The sequence below is a fragment of the Artibeus jamaicensis genome, unplaced genomic scaffold, assembly GCF_021234435.1.
Source record: "Artibeus jamaicensis isolate MK-2021 breed Jamaican fruit bat unplaced genomic scaffold, CSHL_Jam_final contig_64, whole genome shotgun sequence".
NCBI lineage: Eukaryota > Metazoa > Chordata > Mammalia > Chiroptera > Phyllostomidae > Artibeus > Artibeus jamaicensis.
Genome location: NW_026521911.1, coordinates 4,827,139 through 4,853,508, shown reverse-complemented (window position 1 = coordinate 4,853,508; position 26,370 = coordinate 4,827,139). Strand labels below are relative to the sequence as shown.

Here is a 26,370-nt window from a genome sequence, read left to right as displayed (position 1 = left end):
GTCCCCACCAAAACCCAGGCTTGGCTTCTGTGAGGGAAGAGCCAAGAATGGAAACATCTATTAGAATTCCTTGTTTCTGATTCCGTAAGGTTAGCATTCTACTTTTCATTCTATGAAATTAGCAGTTTATTTATCCACTCCCGAAACAGACAAACTTGCTTTTAAAATCTGGAATCTTTTGCTTACCTGCTGTGAGACCTTGGGCAAATTACTTAACATTTCTGAGCCTGACTTCTCTCATCTTTCAATCATGTTTTTAAAAAAGATTTTATTTATTTATTTTTAGTCAGAGGGGAAGGGAGGGAGAAAGAGAGGGAGAGAAACATCAATATGCGGTTGCCTCTCACATACCCTCTACTGAGGACCTGGCCCACAACCCAGGCATGTGTCCTAGACTGGGAATCCAGCCGGTGACCTGTTGGGTCACAGGCTGGTGCTTAATCCATTGAGCCACACCAGTCAGGGCTGTCAATCATGTTTTCATAGAATGACAATGAAATACATCAATATTAGCATTGACTATTTGTTGAATTTAAGAAAACCCACCTGAATAAATGTTAGTTTTAAAATTCTGTAAAATACAAAGATTGGAAGTTATTTTATCACAGGGGCAGGTGTGAAGGCGATGAAGTTCTTGGTGACTGCCAATTGTTATATCCACCAGATGCGAGAATAATTTTCGAAGACCTTTCAGGGTTTTGATCTTATTTTATTGGCCAAGCTTAACCTGCGCAGGGGCGAACTCTCGGGTGTCCAGAGGCACGGTGCCCAAAAGGGCTGCAGATGAGAGTCGCGCCGAGCGCTTACAGCTAAGTCCTTATATAGGGATGCACAAGCAAGCGTTGAACAGAAGCAGACGTGGCAGTTAGCTGTTTGCTGACAGGGAACAGGGTGGGGTTTCCTGGAACCCACGGGAAGAAAAGGAGCAAATACACTGGGAAAGGAAAGGGGAGTACCACAGGCAGCGCCCTCTGGTGGGGACGACGCTGTGACAGGTCAGAGACCTGACTCCAAGCTCCGCCTGCAACTGAGTTCTGGCAAGTTTTCACAATTTGGAACACAAGTTCCAGCCCCACCACAGTAGCCACTTGCCACCTTGCATTTCAGTCCATAAGGAGACTCTGGGGTGTCGGCTGTGTTTGGTCCACCTCTGGGTGCCCTGTGGCCAGAATTGTGGTGTCTTTCTGACAAACAAGGCTTAAAAGTGTTTGTGCGGGCGGAACTTTAACAGTGAGGCCCCAGCGCTCACCCCCTGGGCCGCCCTAATGCTTTGAGTCACCCTCTCAGAATCCTGTTGCCTTTGTCCCAGAGTTTTATTATTCCTGTCATCTCTCTCACCCCCGTCTCCCAGAGAATTGGCTCCCCACCGAAGGATTTTGCTCCCTGCCAGGGCTAAGCAAGCTCTTTGGGCAGAACTACCAGCCAAGTAATTACAGTCGTTTTCTTTCGTTGTTGTTTTGAATCTGAATCACTCCGCAGAGGGATGGGGAGAGGACAGAGTTTGGAGTAGGGCTTCTGAGGACAAGTCCCAGATTCTGCCACCTACTCTCCGGGCATCGTGTTCCCCATCTGTGAAATGGGTTAGTGATAAGCCCTGCCTGGCTTTCTTCTTGAGAGCTGTGAAGAGCAACTGAGGTTTGGGTATAAAATGTGTAAGCTCCATGTAAACTTTAAAATCTTTCCCACACCTCGTTATATATTAGAATCATCTGGGTTTGTTTGTTTTTAAAACCTGAAAACTACATGCCCTGGCTGGTATAGCTCAATGGATTGAGTGCCGGCTTGCAAACTAAAGGGTTACCAGTTCAATTCCCAGTCAGGGTATGCACCTGGGTTGCAGGCCAGGTCCCCAGTGAGGGGCGTGCAAGAGGCAACCACACATTAATGTTTCTCTCCATCTCTTTCTCCCTTCCCCTTTCTAAAAATAAATACATTTTAAAAATCTAAAAAAGAAATAAAATAAAACTTGAAAACTACCACCATCGCCATCCATGGGTGTGCATGTATACACACATTAAAGTTAAAAACTTATGTATCATTGAAGTAAAATTCTGGTATTTTTGCAAAAATGAGAGAGAGAGAGAGAGAGAGAGATTCCTGGTGCTTGGTGAATGTTTGTGCTTCGTGCCACGTCGCAAGCACCATGGAGCCGGTGTGCGCCAGTCTCCTTCAGTCTTCTGCGGTCAGAGAGAGCCTCAGGTCTCCTCTGCTGACTCATCTTCCCGCAGGGCAGCGGGCTCAGAGAGGGAGGACCGCTTCTCCACCGTTTGTGCGTGTGGCTGCTGTTGGGGTGGGTGAGGCGGGCCACAGATTAGTCACTGGGCAAAAGTCAGAGCAGAAGTAGGTCCCTGCCAAGAAGCTGGAGAAGCCGAGGTGGAACCTCCCAGGGAACTCCTGCCGCATTCCAGCTTCAGACCTGTCAGTGCACACACCTGTCACCAGAAGCAGAAAGGAGGGGCAGGGAAGAGAGGTCCCTATCACAGAGGAACTGAAAGTCTCAAGACCGGATTTCTGCCAGGAGCTTGCTGTGTGGCCTTGGCAAAGTCACTTAACCTCTCTGGGCCTCTGTTTAACTGTTGATAAGATGGATGTAACAGACCCATTTATTCATTTGTTGGGTATGTATTGGCAACCAAGTATGGTGCCAGGCACCAGCCTGGAAACTAAGGACCCTCTGGGGATCAAGGTAGACACGGTTTTTGCCCTCAGGATAAAGTGGAAGCTGGAAAAATAAACAGAGAATAAATGTGATGAGTGTGACTGTGGAGGGAAGGTGAGGGGACTGGGTCAGCACAGAGGAGGAGCACCTGGCCTTGCCTGGGGTAGCTTGGTGGGGAGGTGGTCAGAGGGCACTTCCCAGAGGAGGTAGCACAGAGGCTGAAACAGGAGAGATAAGTAGGAGGTAATCAGGCTGGTGGCTGTGGGAACAGGGAAGCATTCATGACCCCCGCCCTTACTCCTCGAGGAGCAAGCACCTTCCATTAGAACATGCTAGCAAGGGAAGGCTCTGTGCAGTCACCCCTGAGAGGTCTGCCAGGACTGGGAGGTGCACTCCCTCCCAGCACCCAGCCTGGTCCCTACTCCCTCTCACGGGTCTGCACACAATGTGGGATTTTACTGGAGGGTGGAGCGCGTCAAGGGAATTACAGTATTTGTGTCTGTGTGGAGAGAGTATTTTTAAAGCTCTCACTAAGTATGACTTTGCCCACAGTCTGCGGGAAGCATCCAAAAGCCACGCCTTTCCCAGAGGCTGCTGGGAGTGCCCTGTGCTGCAGACCTGCTTCCCTCTGGTCTCCCCACCTCTGAGTGGCTCTCACTGGCCCTGCCCAGTGACTGGCCTCACCCCACCCTCAGCTCCCCTCGTATCTGTCCCTGGGTCTGGAGGCCAGTCCCTGAGGGAAGGAGAAGGCATCTTAGAGGGACAGTGGGTTTAGTCCTGTGTTCCTCCAGTTCCTAGTGGGGGCTTCAGGAGAGACAAGGGAAAGGTTGGAGACGGGTCTGCCTGGGGACATGCAAGTCGTTTGTCTGGCCTGGGAGGAGAGCGGGGCTGAGGGGAGATGGGCCAAGCCCGCTCGCTTGTGGCTGCGAGACAAAAATAGAACAAGAGACAAACTCTTGGGTAGGTAGCACCTCATAATCTTTACAACACTGAGTACCTGTGTCTCCTTTCAATCGTGCCTCTCTGCCCCATTGCCTCAGAGTGGCCATCTTCAAGGAGGCTCTGGCTGGCTGGCTTTGTCACTTGGCATCTTCTTAGTTTTTTTAATTTTCCGTCTCTCACGTCCCAAGGTGTAGTGATGGTTTCATTGGCTCATGGTTCTGCAATCAGGGCTGGAATCAGCTGGCTGCCTCTTCTGCTGGTTTTGTTTGGTCCTTTGTGCGTTAAGCCAGTGGGTCTGCCTGAGGTCTGAGATCTGTTGGACGCCAATGGCTGAGCTTTTCTCTCCCCACGTGGCCTTAGGTGAGCAGCCCTCCAAGCCCACGCCTGTGACAGGCCTCACCCAGGTTCTCTATGTGGCCTCACCAGACTCCTACACGGCAGCTCCCAAGACTGGAAAAGTGCAAGCCACCAGGCCTTACTAAGAGGTCAGGTCTGAAACTGGCTCAGAGCCACCATTGGGTTGAGTAAAGCAAATCATGGGCCCAGCCCAGACTCAAGAGGAAGGTTCTACACAGTGATAATAGGAGGAGGTGTGGTCACTGAGAGTCACCAGTGCAATAGGATATCCCATTGGGAGGGAGAGATGCAGCTTTATCTAAGAGACCTTATCTTTCAACCACCTTTTTTGTGGGCCTCCCAGTCTCACACCTACCATCAGAGCCTTAACAACTAGCAACAGAGCACCTTCTCATCATTTCGAGGGTATATCATGATTGGATAAAGTGGCCAGGTGGCCCTTGCTCCCCAGTTAGTGAATGAATGTCCTATTGCCTCGCAGACACTTCTCTCCATCCCCCACTCCACTCGTGATGCCCTGGGCCCCCGCCTACCCAGCAAGGACATCAGACACAGCTTAAGCCAAAGAGCACTGGTAGAATTTCAGACAGCGTGAGGCTGTCAGGGAGAGCGAGGCCAGGGGAAGGTTGTCCCCGCCTCTCAAACCACAGCAGGGGGGCTGCTCATCTGTGACTACCAGGCCTGTGGGGACAGTCACCAGGATGTTTCCTAAGCCCTGTGCCCTCCCAAGGGTTGGGTCAGAAGGAAGCTGTAATGGTGAGGCAGCTTTGACCCGCAGTGGTGTGGAGGGTAGAAACTCTTTTCTGTCAAAAGTCCTAAGCTTAACAGTGCAGGTGAAGTCACCACTGAGAGCTGATGGCCACTGAAGAAACCCTGCCTGAGAATATTGTCAGCCACGGCATGCTCGTCAGTTTGACAAAAGAAATAATTTTCCAAAAAATAAATTTTCCTATTTTTTATTATGCGGCACTCAGTCCGTGCCAGGCACTGTTCTAAGAGCCTTATGTGCATCGTCATGTTCCCCACCACAGCCCGTGCGGCAGCGGCCGTCTCCATCCCGCAGACGTGTCAGCTGAGGCTGCAGCAGAGCTGGAGTGGCTTACCCCCGGCCACCTGCCCCTCAGCAGCGGAGCCGGCTCTGGGCCCAGGCAGCCTGCCTCTGGAGCTCGTCTTCACCACTGGTTTTGTTGCCTTAAGGCACCCCCGTGTTGTGCCTTAACCTTATTAGGGCACCTGGCTTTTTTTAGCCCAAAGCAGGGCTCTTTGTCAATTCTTTGGCTGGGCAGGAGAGCCGATGCCAGGAATCATCACTCTGCTTTGGCAAAATTGCTGCTTCTAAGAATCACCTATTTAGAAAGTTGTTTCAGACTTGCCATTTCTGTCCTCAAACCAATTTCTTTTTCTCTGTTTTCCTGCATTTGTAAATAATAATTATATATGCACGCTATCCATACACACGTGTGTGTATCAAGAAGCACAAATGCACGCTGACATCCCCAGTGCAGAATGTTTTGACTAACGAGTATGTAAAAGATAATAAATAGTTTCTGGAATTCAACTGTAAACACAGGAAGAATTTCTGCTGAACTTAAGAAACACAATAATCCCCATAAATACAACTAATGGCACTTCAATAAATAAAACAAAAAAATAAACGCATGATTTAACTGGTGGCTATTTGCTGTTGCTGGATGTTGAGCTACAGACTGACATTAGGTATGGATGCACAGAGAAGCTATCACCGCAGTTAGCCACCTGCACACACTGGGCATTGGTGGATACTGAGCGGCAGTGGATACCACCGGACATTTTCCCTTCGTCCAGTCTGCCTTTGGCGCGAGAGCTGTCACTGATAGACTTTAGGTACTGATACACATTTGGCATTAATGATATTTGCTCCTAGTACACATTAGCCACCACAGTGTGTTAAGCATTGATGAGCAAAGTCCTTTTAGCCTATGACGGACTCTGTTTTGTCTTGGTGGACATTAGGTCCAAGCAGAGGGTACACCTTCATCCCCCACCTCCCGCCCCGTGCCTGGCGGTCTTGGCCGAGGAAATACCCTACGAACTGGCTCAGAGGCAGTTGGTAGGTGTTAGTGCCTAGATCTCCACTGGCCTCTCTCTGAAAGCCTTCTGGCCACGGTGATTTGGGGAAATCAGTGGCTGGTGTGCTAACACCCATAGAGGAAAAACCCTGGGATCGAAAGAATCTAGTGGGCTCCCCGAGCTACGGAGGGGTCCGGTTACACATGGATCCGCAGGCCTCCCCACCCTCCCTGTGTACCGACCAGCACTGTCTGGGCATTTGTCTCCTCCTTGTAGAGGGCATGATGTAAGCACACCAGGGCTGGCTCCTGGGTCAGCGGGGCCTTAGAAGGGCCCTGTGTTTGACTTAATGCTAAGATCCTGTGAATTAGCGTTGTTCTAGGATTCTAAATTTTTAACTTCTATGAAATTGTCCAGTTCTGAGTCAGCTATCAAAATGGGAGTCTAAGACTGCGTGTTTCTATAGTCCAATTCATGATCCTGCGGTTGGCTGAGGGGGTTCTGGAACATGCATTTGTGGGGCGTCTACTCTGGGCCAGGCACTGCGCTCCATACTTTACAAGTGTGACTTCATCTACTCTTCATACAACCCTGTGGCGGGAGACATTTTCACCCCTATTCTCCAGGCTCAGATGGGGAAGTGACTGGGCCAAATTCACCCAACTGACCTGTGATGGACCCAGGATGTTAACCCTTTTCCGTGAACTCCAAAACGGAATCTTTGCACTTATCTCTATAATTCTGTAAAAATTTAACAACCCTGTTCTCGGCCCCAGGATTCCAGGAGGGCGGAGGGCGGCAGGATGGAAGCGGTCCTGCCGGGGAAGGGGAGGCTGGCTGCGCAAACTGTGGAGGTCCACTTCGGTCTTGTTCTCACACCTCTGGGACTGGGGGGTGTCTGGCCATGAGAGACCACAAGGTGGCGCTGTGGACTGGGAGCCTCTGGAGGGGCCTTGGGGATGCCTTACTTGCTCCAGGGTTTGTGCTCCCCCTAAGACAGGGAGGCCAGGGCTGGGGACGCAGAGTAATGTCCCCATAGGAAGGAGGAGCCGGCACAGTGTGACAGCGTCTGTGCCCGCCCTCCCACTACAGCTGTATCTCGGTGGAGGTGACCTGCCTCAGAGCTCGCTGTTCTGCAGGAGTCCCAGCCTCCCTCCGGTCCCCTGCCTTCAGCACCACTTTAAGACCCCTGCATTCCATGACCCTCCCCCAAGGGCCTCTCCTTCCAGCGGAGCTTTGGGAGGGCCCAGACCCACTGGGTCAGTGTCCCAGGAATCTCTCCCCTAGCCCTGCATTTGAAATCTCTCTAATCCCAGGGAAAGTGGAAGGGCTTAGAGAAACAGTGGAGCTGATTAACGCCCCTTCCCGTGGCTGAGGGCTTTCTGACTTTCTCAGCCTTAGGCTCCTGCGGTGTCTGTGGGGAAAAGTGCTGAGCCACAAGACGCGCAAGCTCCCCACCCACACCTGTGGCCCAAACCTTCTGGGTTCTGTGCCACTGCTCACATTCCCAAGCCCACTCGTCCTTCTTGGCTGTGTGAACGAGCCTCCTCCAGGAAGGCTTCCTAATCCTCCCACAGGGCTCTCACAGCTTCGTGCAGCAGGGTGTGTCCTGTTGTCCCTCCCGCCCCCACCCCACGGATCCTGAGTCCCCTCGGGGGAGGGCTGGGGGTGGGCCTATGGTTGCTGGCGACCGATGTTCCTGTAGACCTTGGCCAGGTAGAATTTGCTGAGTAGAGCCGCTGAGTTGGAAATGAGCTCCCGGTCATGAGATGTGTAGAGTTAGGCTCCCATGGAGTTGAAATGCCAGGAAGCAACGAAGCACTGCGGGTGCTCAGAGGGAGGTGCGGAGGGACCTCGGGGAAAGCCTCTGCAGTTGAGACACGAACCGGGTCTGTTGGGATGGGAAGCAGTTGAGTGGGAATGAAGGCAAAGGCAAGGTCCCAGAATAACAGCCTGAGCACAGGCAGGGGCATGCAAGTTCATGGACCTGGGGCAGCAGCGAGAGGGGAGATAAATAAGGAAGGTGGAGAGGGTGCGACCCACTCTGGAGTAATTCCCACACCCCCATCCTGGGCGATTATTGGGCTTCTCAGGCAGAACACACTGTCCAGGACAGGGCTGGACCTGATTTATTCTTGTGGCCCCGGGGCCCAGCCCAGGGAATATAAATGGACACTGGTCAAGTGGTAGAAAGAGGGACTCTTTATAAATGTTTATTAAACCAAGGACGAGTAAGGTGTTGGGAAGGACTGGTGTGGGAGGACAGAGCTCTCACTGTCCTGTGGGCATCTCTGTGGGACCAGCCCCGCATGCCCACATGGCCACTGATGGCTGGCTTCCGCCCCGCACCTCCTCCCCCAACACATCTCCAGGACACCCTATTACAAAAGTGAACAAATGCAACTTTTTTCTTTTACAAATGACACTTTCCATCCCCAGCCAGCAGGGGTAGGGGTCTGGAGCTGGTTGAAAGTGTCAGTCCATTAAAAAGGCAACAACTGTATAAAATGAGCACTAAGGAAAGCGCCTAGGGCTGGGAAGCTGACACGCCACCCTGGTGGGGCACATACAAGTCTGGTGCAAACTGCCTGCCTCCTTCCACTGCACTCAGTGGGGTGAGATGGGCTTGGGCTCTGGACCAGCGCGAGCTGAATCCGAGAGGCCCCTCCTTGCTTGTGGCCAAGCGGGGCTCCAGGATCACATCAGCCTCTTAGGGGAGCATCTGGAGGCAATGCCTGAAGATTCACGGGGATGTTTCCAGTTTGGGTGCTGGGGGACCCCACCCCAGGGTGGGAAACTGGCAGGTGAGACTGGATGGTATGCCTGAAGCTTCCAGAGGCTCTGAGAGGTGGAGACTCAGCCCATGCAACACAGCTGGTCAGAGGGCCCAGAGTCCTACCGTGGTGGCCCTTGCCTGTCCCCAAGATGACAGAAAAAGGGCATATATGACAGTATGTGAGTTGTGGTACAAAAGGGGAGTCCAGAAAGGGGGGCAGGAGGACATGATTAAGAGAAGACAGCAAAGTGCATAGGGCCCTGGCTGGGAGGCAGGACACGGGTCCAGTCGTGCCTCTGCCGCTGGGGCCCCTCCGATTAGCAATTTTCCTTCTCTCCACCTCAGTGCTCCCACCTGCCACATGAAGAGGTGGACTTGATTTTTGTCTGTCCTTTTTATAACTGAAGCTCTACCCAGGGTCCTAGGGGAAGAGAAAAGGATAAAGTGGGCCTCATGCGCCCAGATCAAAGGTAACCCATGCTCCTGAGTGACTGGACCACGGGCCCAAAGTGGCACTGAGCCAGGGAGCTGACCTCTAACCCTCCTCTTATCAGTCAGGCTGGTCCAGGCTTGAGGGAAGGAAGGCACTTCATGGTGGAGTGGAGGGAAGGACAGCAGGGGACTGCTGTCTGGTTTGGCATCCAAGACCCTCTGCTCATGGTTTGGGGACAATATAGACAAAGGAGCAAGACTTTGCCCCTGGGGTTAGTCCCAGGCCCACAGCCATCTGTCAGTGATGCTGCCACAGAGGCCCGCAGAGTCCCCACTGGCACTGGCACATTAACGTACAAATTGCCCAGGACCCGAGTTGGCCCAGGGCTGCAGTCTGTGATGTGGCCCCAGGCCACACCATTTGTCACAAGGTGCTGGGGCCACTGGAAGCCTGTCCCCCCTTGTCCGTGCAGTGCAGGGCCACCTTGGGGGCGGCTCCAGGATGCCGGGGGTAGGCACCCTCCCGCACCAGGCGCCGGCACTGCATACCCTGCCCCACACTGACGCTCTGCAGCGCCGGGAGGTGGAGGAGCAGTGTCTCAGGCAGGGGCACCAGGCCTGTGCCCGACAGGTCCAGCTCCTGCAGAGAGCCCAGGCCTGAGAACACCTCAGCTCCTGCCCACTTGAGCTTGGGGTTGCCCGACAGGTCCAGGACCTGCAGGCCGCGCAGCTCACGGAAACCGTAGGGTTCCAGTTGGGGGAGACCCTGCAGGCTCCCCAGCGACAGGTGTGTCAGGTCAGCCAGTCCCGTGAAGGCCCCTGGGCCAATGGCAGCCAGCGGGTTCCCATCCAGGCTCAGGTAGCGCAGGGGCAAGTCCCGGAGGTCAGGCACGGTGCGGAGCTGGTTCCAGGCCAGGTTCAAGCTCTGAATGGTAGGTGCGGGCAGGCTGGCCCGAGCGGTGTGGGGCAGGAGGCGGTGGATGAGGTTGTGGGACAGGTCCACGTGCAGCCCCCTGCCCTGGCTGTGGGTACTGAAGGCGGACACTGGGACCTCACGGAGCCGGTTGTGGCTGAGGTTCACGTCACTCAGGGGTGAGCTGGTGAAGCTGTCCGAAGGCAGGGCTGCCAGGCCGTTATGGCTGAGGTCGAGCGACTCCAGGTAGCGAAGGCGGGAGAAGGCAGTGGGCGAGATGCTGGTGAGCAGGTTGTGGCTGAGATCCAGGCCGGCCAGCGTGGTATAGCCTGGCCCTGCCAACACCGACTCGTTCACTGTCTCTAGTCGGTTGGAGGACAGGTCCAGGTGGGTTGTGTCCAGAGGGATGGGCACGGGCACGATGTGGGGGCCCAGGCCACTGCAATCCACTCGCGTCAGGCTGAAGCTATCAAAGAGGCCGAAGGTCTCCACCTCGCACTGGCACCCGGGGAAGCATGGTCGGGTCGTCTGGACCCAGCGCACAGCCAGCAACAGCAGCAGGGGCCACAGCATGGTGGGGGCTAGAAAGAGAGCCATAGGTGAGGGTTGACAGCAGGCAGCCCGCCCCAGATGGTTCTAATTCCAGCCCACAGACACCAGTCAGTGCATCCAGGCGCAGCTGAAAGTTACCCCCAGCACCCTGTCCTCCTGCGACGCCTTTCCTGAGTACTCCTCCTCATATAGTTCCTCATCCCTGTTACTCTCAGGCCTTGGTTGGGTAAAGGGGGTAAGGCCAGATGGGGGGATTTTCAACTGGAAGCAGCAGAACCCTAACTTAAATAAGATTAGCAGATGAAAGTGGGCGGGTTCTGGCTGAAGGGAGGGTGGGAGCCTGGAACCCTTCATGCCTGCTCACCATCCCTGCCGTGGGATGCTAACGAACACTGCTGGGAGCCCATTGGATTAGATGGACCTTTGGCTGGCCTCTAGGGCTCTGGCAACTAGGGTTCATGGGCTGGTCTTGATCCAGGCCCTATTAGGGAGGTGCTCAGTTTAGGGATCTGGGTCACGGTGCTGAGCATGTGCCATGTGCTGTGCTAGCTGCCTCACTACACAGACTCGCTTCACCTTCACAACCACAAAAATTGCAAGGTAGGCCCTGGCTGGTGTGGCTGAGTGTATTGAGTGCTGGCCTGTGAACCAAAGGGTTGCTGGTTTAATTCCCAGTCAGGGCACGTGCCTGGGTTTCAGGCCGGGTCCCCAGTTGGGGGCATGTGAGAGCAACCACACATTGATGTTTCTCTCCCTCTGTCTAAAAATAAATCTTTAAAAAAATTTGCCAGGTAGAAATGTCTGTCACTGCCTCGTGAAGAGGGAATTGAGACTTAGAGAGGTTCAGGAAGTTACGCCTGGCCACAAGTAACTGGGAGGGGAAGCAGATGGAGCAGAGGAAGCGTGGCTTGCTCTCATGGTTTGGCAGTAGCTGAGCCATGCCTGGGACTCACATGGCAGCCTCCCAGATCAAGGCCTCTCCCTGTGAGGACTGGCCCTACCCTACCTCCTTAGTGGGTGACAATGGACAGGTCCACAGTCCGAAGCCCCCTCACCTAGCCTGTCCTCCAGAGGCAGGACCCTTTATTCCAACTGTCTGGACTTCCTGATGGGCTCTGGAATACCCATTCCCAGCTCCTTGCCCTTGCGCTGTCTCTACCCCAGATAGTACAGGTGTGATTACCCCTCTCTGGTTCTTCCTTTAACCTGGGCAGCTGGGCTGGTCCTCCCATTATACAGATGAAGGAATAGAGGCTCAGAGAAGAAGAGGGTTTACCCCAGCTAGTGAAAAGCAGGGCAGGATTAGAACCCAGGCCTGCTCAATTCCAATTCCTCTGTTTTCATCTGCTGCCTCTGGCAGGACTGGCAGGGAGGCTGGTGGAAAGTTAAGATCCAAGAGGGGCTTTTCCCAGACACAGGCTGTGATATAAGGCATGTTGCCTCTCCTGGCCGTTTCCACCCCTGTACAAGCACACCATAGTTGCCACACATGTCAGGCACTACACGTACACTGTCACATTCAGTCCTCACACCCACTGTATCTCCGTGATGCTCATGGGAGGATGAGGAGCGGGTGAGTGATGAAAGCATCGAACTGGACCATCTCTGGTTGTCCCCTCCCACCACCACACACCAGCCACTCAGCCCGGGAGGTCTCTCCATCTGGGATAGCCCCGCTCTGCACCCCTGCGCTGTCTTCCCCCCACCCACCCTCCCACTGGCCTTCAGGGCGGGATGGACTGGGCACCTGCCTGCCTTCTAGACTGGGGTGGATGTGGAGAGAACAACACGATAGTATTACCAGCCCTCCATGAAACTTTCAAGGGGCAGCTACCTGATCCACACACTGGCTCTGCATGGGGGCAGGAAGAAGTGGGGCTCTTCTCCCCTGCCCTGCTATGGGGTACCTCCTCCCCCACGCCTTTCTACTATAGAATCCAACTTGAGGATTAAATCCAGCCCAGGTGCATCCTGGGCTTGGTCCCAACTGTGGCAAGGTAGAGTATTCCAATGTCTGGAACCAAAAGGAAAATAATTATTTTGCTGCAGGCACCCTTTATTCCCTTGAGTGAGAGCTTCTTACCACACGGATTCATTACCACTCAGTGCCCCACCTTCCCTGCTAAGCTGATCTGCTCACTCACCCTTCCTGGGGTTTAAACAAACAACACAAGTACAAAAAAAAAAAAGGCCCTGAGATCACCCTTTGGTTCCCAGTAGGGTACATTATACAATGTACCTATTAAATGCCAAATGGCCTCTCTGAGCTCCTGATTATGTAACTGGGAGCTCAAACACAATCCCTCCAGAGAGGGGGCCTCTTGCCCCCCTGCTCCGGGCCTCAGCCTTGTCCTCTGAGCCACAAAGCAGTAATTCTTGTCCTGACCCCTTCACATGAGCTGATGGACGCTTCCTGAAATGCAATCCAACTGTGAAGAGCTCTGCACACAGGCTAGATGCCCTCCAGTGGGGCCACTATGGACATGGAATCGAGGCAATGGTAGGGACAGCTGACGTAGAAGGAGCAGGAGCGTAAACGAGACCTAGCACTCCCAAGGTGTCCTGGACAAGTCCTCACTCAGCCCTGTACAGTGGACAACTCTCCCTGGGCTCCTGTTCCATGCCAGGCCTGGACATTCCCCTGGGAAGCGCCAACACGGAGTCAGAGCCGGTCCTCACCAGGTGCTGGCGCTGAACATACGTTCTCTCACGTGCAATCCTCAGTCCATTTTAGAGCGCAGGAAACTAAGCATGGGGGAAAGGCAGGTGGTGGAGCTGGGAACTCAGCTCTTGCCTTTGGAACCTCACGATTGACTTGGTTCCAGTGGAATGTATACTTCTGTGTGTTTACGGGAAGAGAAGAGGTAGGTGTCCAGAGTCCGAGGGCCAAACTCTAGCTGCACTGACTGCTGTGATGGCGCAGGCGCCAAGATATTTAGTATTTAATGGCCCTAGGGTTTTCCTGAGGTCACGGCAGAGCCCAGAAGACTCTCAGGGGCATCCCAGGGTGTTGGGAAAAGAGAAAGGAAAAAATCCCTGAAAGGCCTCACAACTTTGGACCCAGAAGTGGGCAAAGGCAGAGGTGTGGGCTGGTGGTCTTTGAAAGTCAGAGCCTGTGTTCTGCTCAGAGGAAGTGTCCCCTTTGGAGGAACATACAGCAGGGCACATTCATGAGTCGCAGAGACGCTGGGCTCAGCCACTGTCGCTGGAAGAAGGCCTTTAGAAAAGGCTCAGGGGCCGACAGGAGGGCAGAACTTTCCCAGGAGGAGACTGAGGGAAGATAAGGAAAATTCCTGCCAGGGCACAGCCCTTTACAGTTAACAAGGACTTTGCTTATTTGATGTTGGAAGGTCCCAGAGTGGGCGTGCAACGCCTCACTTCAGTGATGAAGGGAGTGTGCAGCGACTTGTCCTTAGAATCCCCCGTGAGGCGTGGCAGCCGATGCTCGGGCTGCGGCCTCCCGACTCCAGGCCCGGAGCTGCCCGACCCACTCCAGTCAGCTGCTGGCTCTCCGGGGACCCCAGGGAGTCCATAAAAACAATGCTCCGAAGAGTCTGCCACCTCATGCAAGGGGCCGATGCCATAATGATAGATATCATAAGATAAATTGCACGTCTAGGAAAACTGTAACTATGCATTAAAAAAAAAACAACCCAACCCAAATCCTAATTTTAGAAAGGCCAAAAGAAAATATACCAACAGTGTTTTTCTTTAGATGGTAGAACTCTCAGTGATTTAAACATGTCTTAATATCTTCACACACACACCCCTACTCCATGTCCTCTCTTATAGTAAAAGAAAAAAATATATGATATATATAATGTACATATAACACACTGAGTCACAAAGGCTCCTAACAGGACTGCGTCACTCACGACTATCTCTGCTTTCTCTGGTGCTGGGTAGCCACAAGCTCCGAGCCTCAGTCTCCTCACCGGTGAAATGGGATATTAACAGCCACCTCACGGGACCATCATGAAGATGAAACAAAATTGTAGAAATAAGGCACCTAGCGGGGCTCCCAGCACAGGGGAAGGGCAGAGTGGGCTGCCCTGCCTTCCTTCCCGCACAGCAGCCGATGGGGTGGGGATCAGCAGGTGGGCCTGACCCCCTTCCTGTAGCAACCACGTCATCGCGATGTCAAAGCCCTTATCAGCGCCCTCCTGGACAGTCGTTCTCCCCTGACAGGCCACACTATGACATTTCTCAACAGGGCTTCTGGGTCTGGGAAGGGATGAGTAATGTGAGTTCCTCTTGACAAAAACTGTCAGCCTCAGCTCCTCGGAAAGGCCTTCACGGGGAGACGGCCTTGGACACCAACGTGCACTGCTCACTGGGAAAGTCACTTTAATTCTCTGAACTGGTTCCTTCAGCTGTGACTCTGAGATGGTCCTGAGGGTCCCACTGGCCTCAGAAAGGCTGGATGTGGAGAGCAGACAGAGGAGCTGAACACCCCTGTGGAGAAATGAGACCCAACAGGTGGAAGCCACATCAGGGAAAAACCGTTCCTTTTCACTCTACCTATACCCACTGCAGACATAATCAATCAATCACAGCACCACTTCCTAGGGCATCTGCACAGGACCTCTGAGCTCTCCTCCACAGGTGCTCTCTGCCCACTGATTAGAGTTGGCCCTTGACATGAAAGCTGCCATTCTGGGGTGGATCCTCTGATCTGAAGGCGTTACATCACTGGGAACAGGAGTCACCTGCTCAACTGGTCAACTTTGGGAAGTATCCTCCTCTCCCTCAGCCCATTCCCTCATCTAAAAGGGAGACAACCATCCCTTCCGGCAAGGGGATGCTATGAGGACTAGCTGTCACGGAGCCAGGACACTGAGAGATGTGCAGTCAGTGCCTGTGTCCCTCCCAGGCAACATGGTAGAAGGAGTCCCCCAGAAAGGGAACCCATTCCCACCTCCCAGCTCCTTCACCTCTCCAGGCATGGGGGTGAAGGGACGGCAACAGGGCACCTGTGCAGTGACGAGGCAGGTCCTGGAAGACAGCCAGTTTTAGTCCAGGCTCTGCACGGCCTGTTCACATCTTCGGATATGTCCCTTCCCTCCCTGAGCCTGTTTCTCCAGGCCCACAGTGAGAGGTTAGGTCTAGACAAGCCAGCTCCAGTGTTTTAGGCATTCAAAATTTAACAAAAGCATTTACTGAATCTACGCTAAGTTCTGTGTGAAGTGGATCTTGGGGTGGGGCGCGCATACTAAGTCTTCATGGGGCTTACTGACCAGCACTGGGGACGGGACCCCAACTCATAACGAGATCACTTATACCTGCCTTGGCCCTGGGAGACCAGGTTTGCCACTCTCTATGTGACCTTTGCAGTTTTCTTCATTTCTTTTGAGCCTCGGTTCTTGCACCTGTGTGAACAGTATTAATTCTGTCTCCCTCTGGGAGCTAAGATTGGCCCCCTGGGGAACGGAAAAGGCAGACAGCTGGTCACCATGGAAGGCGCAGGGAGGACAGGGACCTTTGGCTCCAGATACCTCACTTCTTTTCCAAACCCTGGTGGGCAGATAAAAGGTCCACTCACTGATCAGCCAGGTTACAGAACACGAGAGCAGAAGGACATGGGCTCAGAAACTGTACCCACCCTCGGTCTGGGGGACACAGGGTAAAGTCCTCTGGGCAGGGGCCGTGAAGGCTTGCTGGTGGGCCAGGAGGTCCGATGAGTACATGCTGTGGCCCTAACAGGCCCCAGACAAGTCTCCCCACGGTGGCACCCCAGGCCTTGCCAGAGAGCCTCTGAAACAACGGTGAACTCTCAAAAACCTTCGGATGTCCTACTTTTACCCCCAGAAATCAAGTTCTCCCCAGCAAGGAGACATCTGCAAGTTGCACCACCTTCCTCCCTCCCCTGGCTGAGCTTCTGATCTTATTTATTGATTTGTTTGAAAGACAGAGAGAGGAAAGGGGGAGAAGGAAGGGGAGAAAAGCATGGATTTGTTGCTCCACTTATTTATGCATTCATTGGCTGATTCTTGTATGGGCCCTGACCGGGGATTGAACCCTCAACCTCAGGAAGACACTCTAGCCAACTGAGCTGCCCCACCAGAGGCCAGCCCCCACACCCCCAGTCTTGATTTGGACCTACAGTGATGGTGCAGCCGCTGAGCTAATCCCAGCCTCTGCTCACACTTCCCCAAGTGCAGAGAGTTCCAGGGCTGGGGAGCCGGGAGGCCCCCGGGAGAGTAACCGAGGCAGAGGGGGCAGCAACAGCACTGGAATGGACCCAGGACCCGAGTCCCGACGCCTCACACTGCCGCCAGCATCACCCGCATCCACCCAGCCCGCCCTGGCCCCACCAGTGGAACAAAGCCCGTTCTGTCCACTCAGGCTCCTGGGCCACCCTCCCTCCCCTGCTTGTTCCCTGCGGGCTTGCCGCATCACGCTTTGGGCATACCTCCACAGACACAGACTGAGTAAATTCTGTCATTAGTTATCTACCTGCCAGTTTCCTGACCTGAAGTGTGAGCAGCTTGAAGCAGTGACCCTGCCTTCTTCACCTGCTCGTCCCTTCCCCCACCTGAGGCCAGAGCCAGGCCTGGCGGGCGGCACTGCTGGATAAATAAAGAGCTGGCAGTTACGAGTCAACCGCTGGACTCAGATCTGAATGCAGCTCTGTATCTACTGGCCTCGGTAAAGTCTCAATCCAGTTGGGTCTTGGTGTCCTTGGTAGGGATCACAACACAGGGTTGGTGAAAGTGTACGGGACAGTCAGCGTGTGAAGCATTCAGCTCACTCCACCCTCGAAGTGCTCAGGGCATGGGGGACGGTGCTGGTCATGATTTACTAAGCTTCCTGAGGGCAGTGATGGTGTGGTTTTTCTTTATGTTCCTCCGTACTCAAGAACCCAACGCAGTACCAGGCACCCGGCACGTCTGTGGCTGTTGTGCCAGCACGGTCCAGTCACTGTGCGGGCGTCTGCCAGCAAGGCCCCACGCTCCCTCCTCTGAGACCTCTCTGGGGCTAGCAGTTCTGGCCCGGCCCCCTTGGCCCCAGCTGCCTGCCTCTGGTGCTGCAACACAGCATCTCTGGCCCATAGGTTTGCCAGCTCCTTCATCACAGCTTCGAGAGGGAGACCCTGGCACAGGAACAAGGTGGGCAGGGAGCTGAGCCTCGGGCGGGACCAGAGCCCTGCACCGACTTGAGACAAGCCTTTGCCTCCCCCTGCTGCTCCTCAGTGCCTAGCGGCCTCCCGCCCCGCTCCCTTCCTTGTGAGCTCACTCGAGCTGACGCCAGTGAAATCCCCAGGTGGAAATTCCATGAACATCCTGCCCCCCAACCATTTGTCAGCTCCGGAAACTCAAGGCAAAAAGAATTTCAGGGCCAACTCCTGGAACCTTGAGGGCTGGCGCTCCCAAAAGAACCACTAACGCCACCACCCCTCTCCACAAATACGTCAGCTCACCACGCACTTCTGTACCAGCACCTCGAGTCTACCTCACCACAACCTCTGACCGTGGGGATTACTGTCCCTGTTTTGCAGACATGGAGACTGACATTCTTCAGCTGGGTAGTAGGGGAACCAGGTCTCAGCCTTAGAGGTCCTAGCTCCAAATCCAGTGCTTCTCGTACCACATGCCCCAGCGTACCAATGGCCGTGTGGTTGAGGGCTAACTGATCACGCTGGGCTGATCGCATAACCACATTTACCTATCTGTCCTCTCGTGGGCAGGGATGGGGGCAGATTCATTTTTCTGTCCTTGGGGCTGAGCACTGCACCTGGAACCCAGTGAGTACTGCATGAAGATATCCCGGGCACTTAGAATACCAGCACTTCTCCTGAGGACACCTCTCAGCTTTTCCAGTGCTTCCCCAACGGTTACCTGCCTCATCACCCTGCAAGGTCGGCAGGTTAGGTGGCATCCTACCCGTTTTACCGGGAGGCTCAGTGATCTGTTCAGTCACCCAGCTTGGTAGGCCGGGGGCTGGACTCAGGAGCCAGGTAAATCTAACACCCAGGGCCTGGCCTCCTCCAGGACGTCTTCTCTGCAAGTGCAGGTGGGCCCTGGGGGCCCAGCCACCTCCCCTGGGGGTGCTAATCCACAGGGAAACAGGCAAGGGGCCTAATACTCAATACGGTTCTCCTTTTGGTGCGTCTTCTTCCTGAAGCTTTTCTGAGGCAACACGTGTGGACACATGGGGAGGCAGCCCAGGGCACAGGAAATGGGTTTTGCAACCAGGCAGAAAGGGCCCCAACCCCACGGGGCCTCACCTGCCATGAGGCGTGCATGTGCCCTCACCCGGGTCTGAGTCTTCACCTGTGATGTGGTGAGAAGCCCAGCACTGCTCCCAGCAGGCCACTGGGGTGATGGCCCGAGAGAGCAAAGACAGCTCGGGCCTGGCACACATGGGTGCTCACTGCATGTGGGCTCCTGTCCCCACCAATGGGTGATCTCAGGGACCAGGGACGAACAAGGAATTGTGACACCAGGAGACCCATCAAGGCCTTGGATCCTTTCTCAGGGCACCATTCCTGGGCTCCCCTGGGGCTGGAAGTGCTGGCTGGGAACTACCAGGAAGTTGGTGAGTGAGTCTGGTAAAGGCTCAGAGGCCGAAGCAGGCTGAAACAGTTGTGTCTCCTGTGACAAAATGCAAACCAGCAACCTTTCCTTGGTGGGTGGGTCAGTATCTTCTCCAGCCTTTACCCCTAAGCCAGGCACTCACTCACACTGCCCGTCAGGCTCAGGAGGCCTCCGGGCCTGAACTGTGGAAACAGCCATCTCCCTGGCCTCCTGCCTCCAATGGCCAGGCTTGCTGGGCGCCAGAGTACAACCCCAACAGAAGACTAGGACCCCACCACTGCTCCCTGTTCAAAACCTATCTCTTACCAGTCTAGAGTCCTACCCCCCTCCTAGGGCCCTACGCCTTTGCACAGGCTCTTTCCTCCTACGAAGGTGGCCTTCTTTTCTTTGTCTGCTGTGCAGGATCTTACTCAATTCCAAAGCCACCTCCTCTATGAGGCCTTCCCAGTTTAACCTGTGCCCTCATTTGGCAAAAGGTCACCTGGCCCCTGGGCCTCCCTGGCCCCTGGGCTGTCTGTCAAGGTGAGATACACTTCATGGTCTGTGGCCATCTCCGAATCCGACTGTGTCCAGCTCCTCTCCTGCATGGGGCCTGGCCATGTGAAGGGGCATAAACCAGATGAATGAAACGCCCTGTACAGAAAGCGTTCAAACTAAGGGTTTTGCCAGGTGCTGAATCAGGTACAGGACCACAGCTGATGCTGCCTCTGCCTTCTTTTGTCAGTGCAATTCAATACATGTCTTCATAATGTAATAGAATACAAACCTCTTTTCATTTTATTGGCACATGTAATTCATTATCCTAGTTAACATTCACAACAGATCAGGGAGGCAGGAATTCTTATCCTCATTTGAAGGATGAGGAAACTGAGAATCAAAAAGGTCAAGTTACTTGCCCAAGGCCACAGAGCTAGGAAACAACGGAATAGGAGTAAAATCCAGGTCCTTCCAACTCTAAAAGGGTGGGGCACTCAACCACCTTTAGACTCATCTCCCAGCCTCCAGAACCATCAAAAAAATCAAAGGAAGTTTCCTCAGAATTACCAATCCCACCCACCCTGTCAGACCTGTTTCAACCTTCCAGCAGCTCTCCATTGCCTAAAGGTTCAAATCCCAGCTCCTAGGTCTGGGATTCAAGGACTTCATATTTGGCCCCTGCCTTCCCTCCCAGCCTCCAGTTGAATTCTAATCCACTTCCACCCTCACCCCCACCCCCACCTCTGTTGTCCGAGCACAAAGCCTTGCAGTTGTTCCCTCGGTGGGAGACACTTCCTGCCTCCAGCATATATTTACCTGGCTTCCCCCGGCTATTGCATTCCACCCTTCCATTCATTCCTGGGCTCTAAGGGGTCCTGGCCCATCTCACTCCATCCCTTCCTAACTTCAAAGCCACGTTCCCTCTCCCCCTTCAAAAGAGCAAATTAGTGCCAGGGAACTGGTCATGTCAGAACAAAGGTGTGTGTGAAAAGAAACATCAAAGTGTTTTCAGGTTCTGGGGTCTCAACCAGTCAGCCAGAATAGGAAGGGAAGAGAGAAGCTGTCAACACTTCTCTTCCCAGAGGGGAAACTGAGGCCCAGAGAGGAAAAGGAAAGTACCAACAGTGCCTCCTTTCCTAGTGAGGGGCTTGTGCCCCTCCATCACATCTGCAACATCCGGCAAAATTCTTAGTTTAAGACTGGGGCACAGCTGGGAGTGGCAAGGTATTAGGGTTATCTTTGCTGCTCGGGATCAAAAGCCGAGCAGGCTCCTGCCTCCTGAGCCCTCCCTCTAGGGTCAGACTTGGGCTCTGCAAGCCTGGACTTCTCCGAAGCCTAGAGCAAGTAGGGAGGAGGCATGCGAGAGGTTCCTGAGACATCTAGTCGCCCAGGCCTAATAGGGACGGGCACGGTTCTCAGGCCGGCTCTGGAAGGCTGCCCCGGTTATCCCCAACGAATGCTCGCATTCAGCACCTTCAGGGAGCGCTCACCCGCATCCTTAACAGGCTGTGCAACTTGCCCAGTGCAGTACTGGGGGCCATTCGCAACCTTTCTCTGCAAGGTTCCTAACCCCTCACAGTCCACCTGGAAGTCTCGGAGCCAGCGCCAGGGGCAAGCCCGTCACCTTCTCACCTACCAGATCAGAGGGCTGGTGTCACCAGGATGCAAACGGAGAGCGGATCTCAAAGCGAAGCGGAGCCAGGACCGGGCTGGCCTCTCTGCCCGGTATACTAGTCTGTCTCTCTTGGTCACACACTCCGAGAAGCGCGGGGCGAGCAACACCGGCTGCCCTCTCCCACCTAGCTGGTTCCGAGAGGGGGTCGGGCACTCTCCTCACGCCCTGGCCAAGGCCAGTCCCCAGGTACCTCCGATTCCCCCACTCGCCAATCCTATCTCCTCCCTCTGGGCTCCACGACCCCAGAAAACGAAAGAGGGGAGGGATGCCAGCGCCCCTAGACAAGACTTCAGCGGAGAGGGGGATGGGGGCTGTTGCCGGAGGAATCCAGAGAAAAGTTTGAAGCCAAGTCCGGGTGGTGGTGGGGGTGAACAGCAGGGGAGCGAGGAGTTGGGGGCGGTGTCTGGCTCTCCGAGCGCACACACTCCACGCACTCCCAACCCAGACACGTCGACAGGCACAGACTAGGTAGCGAACACACAACGATGCGCTCACCAACACCCACAACCAAACGAGGGCCCACAAAATGTGGACAAAAGAGCTAAACAGTCATGCAAAGCCACGGGCACACAAAGGCGCAGGCAGATCCACATCCCTAGTGGATCTGCCACATCCCCAAATCCACAAAGGCCCACAAACGCGAGATGCACGTGTCCGCACAAAGACCCCAGAAACGTTGGCCCACACCCGCGATCCGAGCCTTTGTCTCTTTGAAGCCCTCTCCTTCTGGTCCGGGTTCCCCACTCCGGCCGAGTGCCGGGCGTCCCGCTGCTGCGGCTGACAACCCGGGTCCAGAAAAAGTTGGGAGGCCCTCGCCCTCGGCCCTGCGTCCAGCGCCGCCCGCCTGCCTGATGGGGCGGCCAGATTGGTAACCGGGGTTTCGAACTTTAGCTCGCAGCGCGGACTCCCATTCCACCCGGGGACCCGCACCCACCTGGAAGCCTGCGCCGCCGCCGCCTGGGCACGCTCACCTAGGCGGCCCGGCCGCGGGCTCTCCGGCCGGCGCTTTTCTCTGCGCCGCGCGGCTCGGCCCCCCACCCCACCCCACCCCACCCCACCCGGGTCCCCGCCCGCCGCCGGGCGAACCCTCAGCCCGCCAGACACCCAGAGGCGGCTCCGGCGGGCGGCCCGGAGACTTAGGGAGTGTCACCAAAGTGCGGGCCTTTCCTGGAGCGCTCTTCGCTCCCACCCGGCGCCCGTCTGCGGAGCCCGCGCCGAGCCTGGGTTCCACCCTAGGGAGCGTCTCAAAAGTGCGTACGCAGCTCCCGCCCACTCCAGTCGGCCTTGCTCCCAGCTTCCAGGAACCCGGATCCCTGCCCCCTCTCCGGAGAGCCTGAGAAGTCTCAGCAGATGGCCCTCTTGGTCGGTAACATCTGGAGGTCGCTGGAGTTTGTGTGTGGGGGTGGGGTAGGAGGAGGATTGGGGGAGGGAGTTGGTAAGAAAGAGATTGGGTGAGCGAGGCTTCCTTTTTTTTTTTTTTTTATGTACGGGTGAAAGGGGTCCAGAGACGTTAGTGAGAGGCAGACCAAGAATCTGAAGCGAACAGAGACAGGCTGAAAGATGAACCTGCAGAGAAAGGAGATTGGGAAGGAGGCAGAAAGCCTGGCAGGAGAGAAGAAAGCATCAGACTTTTGTGTGTGTGTGTGGAGGGAACCATGGAACTTCTGGTTTCTGGGATTCTAAGAAGGGAAACTGCATGTGTGACTAGGCAGTGATGTAAGTCTATTCTTGCCTATGCAGCCCACCCCCTCTCATCCCTGTCTGTAGTAAAAAGGGCAGAAAAACATCCAAAAAACTTAAAAATTGCCTGGTGAATGCATTCCCTACAAAGGCAAGTGGATGGGGGAGGTCTGAGTCTCCCAGTTGCCAGACTGGAGGAGGAAGGGGGCGTTCTTAATGCACCCTAGAGACATGGGGTGTAGGGCATTGTTGAGGGGGGCTTGAGTCTCCAACCCTGGACCTCTCTGGAGCTTTCCTGTTGTGCAAAGATTGGGCAGTGTTCCCCCCGCAGTGGCCCAGGCTTGCACACCCAGCCTTTTTACTTCTTTCCTTATTTTTTAAAAATTAAAAATGTTGTTTAGACTTGTGTGTGTCTGCCTGTCTGCCTGGTGAAGGAGGTAGGCAAGCAGGGAGATAGGGAAGGGGGGTAGAGGCCACCACCCCAGGCCTCAGGACAGCAAAATCAAAGCTGCTGCCCACAGAACAAAGTGTTCTTGCAAGTCTTCCCTCTGCACTTAAAAGTCTCCGTGTAGTGGTGGCGTGACATCTTCACTTGCCTTGGCTGAGACCCTTGGACCCTGTGGATGCTGCCAGGAGGGACGTGCAGGGGGAAGCTGGGAGCTTGACCTGATCAGTGTGGCCCAGGGAGACCTCCTCTCTCTCCTCCGTGCCCATCCTCCTCCCCCAGCTTCCAGAAGTGTGAGGCCAGTGGGGCCACCTGCCCAGACTTCTCATCGGTCTTTAAAATTGTACCATAGACTCCTTTGCATCCACTCACCTCCTCACAATCAAGCTGAAGAAGTGAGTTGCTGAAAGTCATCTCTGCACCCCCTTAGAGTTTTCAGTGCATCCCAAGGCCCTTGGAAGGAGCCAGAGCCCTTCCTGCGCTAGAGGGGAGAGAGACTGGAAAAAGAGCAAAAACTAGCATTTGGTGAGGACCCCAAGCTTGGTGTGCAAGGATCAGTCTCTAGTCCCGCCACTTACCAGCTCTGGGGAAAATGGAGGAATTTACCTAAGGTCTCTGTTGTGCAGACTGAAACAAGGTAACGAGCGAGGTAAAGCTTTATCTGGCTCGCTGGAAGGACCTCTGTGTGTGGTGCGGTGATTGTCCTGGGAGGTCTCCTGCGAGGGGTCTGGTAGAGTGTGGAAAGCCCAGTAGGCTTGGGAGAGGAGGACGCTGGGAAAGGGTCACCTGATACTCTGGCCCCACTAGCCCACCTGTGGTTAGCTTCCCCTCCCCCCCCTTCCTGTGGGGGTGGGACTTTCTATCAAAGAAATCTCCCCTATCCCTTGACCCTGGCCTGGGGACTTCTAACCTTCTTCCATATGTGTTGTGGAGTGAGTCTCACTTCTGCACCTGAGAACTGGAGACTAAGACTCCGCTCCTGGGAAACTCAGGGATGCTATCTCCCACTGACCTTTGTCTGCAGAGTGGAGCCCGCTGGGCTAGAGGCTCTAAGCCCCTCCAAAGGGCCTCTCAGTCACTGTAAGCATGACGAACACCACTGAGGCTGGTGGGTGGTGGCAGTTTTTGAGCACTTCTATTTTCATCATATCTCAGATCTTCCCTAACTGAGAGGTGATCTTCCGGGGCTTCCGGTGGGGAATCTCCATCAGCCCTACCTGCCCACTGCACCGAACCTCACTCCGTGGTCTGTCTGTCTCTAGGCTCCCCCTCCTGTCTGCTGTCGCACTGAAGGGGGCGGGGTGGGGGGAAGGCCTTTCTAAACTGCAAATCTGCAGAATGGACCATGACACCTGTAAAACCTTTCAGTGCTAACATTCAAACTCGCCTTGAAGGGGACCACAAGTTTTACCTTTTGGGATACTGATTTTAAGCTGGCTATTAAGAAACAAAAGGCTCAAGGTGCGAGGAAGTAGCCTTGGTTGGTGTGGCTCAGTTGGTTGGGGTGTCCTCTTATACACTAAGAGGTTGGGGGGTGATTCCAGGTCAGGGCATAATGCCTAGGTTGCAGGTTCAATTCCCTCCCACCCCCAACCCTGCAGTGCATTTGGGAGGCAACCAGTCTGTGTTTCTCTCCCCCCCCTCCTTCTTGCCCTTCCTCTTTTCTCTAAAGTCAGTAAACATAATAAAACAAGTTTTTTTTTTTTAAAGAAAGGACCTTTGACCCTCTCCCCTTTCCTGCCTAACAGATTTGGAGAGAAAAACCTCCTTCAGGGAAGGAAACCTGAGGATGTTGCCTTAGCCTAGTTTGAATTAAGTGTGGTGACTAGGGTGGCATTAACTACCCTGTAGGGGCCTGTTAACCAGATATCGTGTCCTGTACCAGAAGTGACTCATCTAGGGTCACACAGCTAGAACTTTAAACGTACTCTTTGTGATAACGCCAGCCATTGCTCAGCAGGGGGTGGAATTCTGTGCACGGGCTTTGCTGGTGTCTCAGCAGACGCTGCACGATGAACACCCCTCCCCTCCTGCCAAATCCAATGCTTCCCTAAATATTTCTCTCCCACTGCCCACCTCCATGCTTCTTCCCCTGCCTGGAATGACTTTCTCAGCTCCGTCCACCAGCTGCAGCCTCACTGCCTTCCACGCGGGCTGCCTCCTCCTCAAAGCCGTTTCTTTGTGCCACACTTGCTCTTCCTTTGAGCCTGGGAGCGCTTGGTTTGTGCCTCCAGGCAGCCCCTCTCCAGCGCTGCCTCTTGCTGACACTTGGTGAGCCCGAGCTCCTGGCTGCTGGGGCTTCCTCGCAGCTTCTGGTAGTTTGCTTCCTCCATGTCTTTGCTGTTGCTGTTCCACCTACAGAAGTGTCCCTTGCCCCACCCCACCTCTTACTTACTATTAAAAATTCAGCTCCGTATCCCCTCTTCCAGGAAGCCCCGCCCCTGACCCTCCACCAAACTTCCCAACCCTTAACTCTACCACTGGAGGTCCTTCCTCTGTGCCTCTGTGGTACAGTGAGGACACCTCTGTCATGAGCAGATGGTCTCGCATTGTCAGATGTTCATCCGAGAGAGCCCCAGAGAAGGGTGCCCAGGGAGGAGGATGGTTCTGGGAGGCCTCTTCCCTCTCTTAGCCTGTCAGTCTCCTTCCTGAGGCCGACAACTCTCTAGCCTTCAGCTCCTCCCCCAGAGGCACCCCCCCCCCCCGTCTGTCTGTGTGTTCCCCCTTCTGTCCCTCTCTCTCCTTGTAGCCTCTCAGTCCTTGGACCCTCCCCTGTTTCCTCTCTGTCCTGTCTTCCTGACAAAAGCAGGCTGTGTCCTACCACCACACTCTTTAGGCAAAGGGCCCCTGACTGGAAGTCAGGACATGGGATTCCA

At 54.6% G+C, this 26,370-nt stretch overlaps 1 protein-coding gene across 6 annotated transcripts; it reads right to left on the bottom strand.

Moving 5' to 3' along the window:
* Positions 1 to 8,191: 8,191 nt before the first annotated feature.
* On the bottom strand, positions 8,192 to 22,401 carry TSKU (tsukushi, small leucine rich proteoglycan). Of its 6 annotated transcripts, XM_037131514.2 has the most exons (3): positions 22,304 to 22,384; positions 15,015 to 15,135; positions 8,192 to 10,709 (listed from the first exon to the last, which is right to left on the bottom strand). In XM_037131514.2, the coding sequence occupies exon 3, from the start codon at positions 10,699 to 10,701 to the stop codon at positions 9,640 to 9,642; it is 1,062 nt and encodes a 353-aa protein (XP_036987409.2). In that variant the 5' UTR covers positions 10,702 to 10,709; positions 15,015 to 15,135; positions 22,304 to 22,384; the 3' UTR covers positions 8,192 to 9,639. The 6 variants fall into 6 exon arrangements, with proteins under 6 accessions (XP_036987409.2, XP_036987407.2, XP_036987408.2 ...); XM_037131512.2 differs by lacking the exon at positions 15,015 to 15,135 and having other exon boundaries at positions 22,304 to 22,401; XM_037131513.2 differs by lacking the exons at positions 15,015 to 15,135; positions 22,304 to 22,384 and adding an exon at positions 21,331 to 22,266.
* Positions 22,402 to 26,370: the final 3,969 nt, after the last annotated feature.

Bases quoted from the DNA above. Each gene is read 5' to 3' on its own strand.
- TSKU (XM_037131512.2), bottom strand. From the start codon at position 10,701: ATGCTGTGGCCCCTGCTGCTGTTGCTGGCTGTGCGCTGGGTCCAGACG.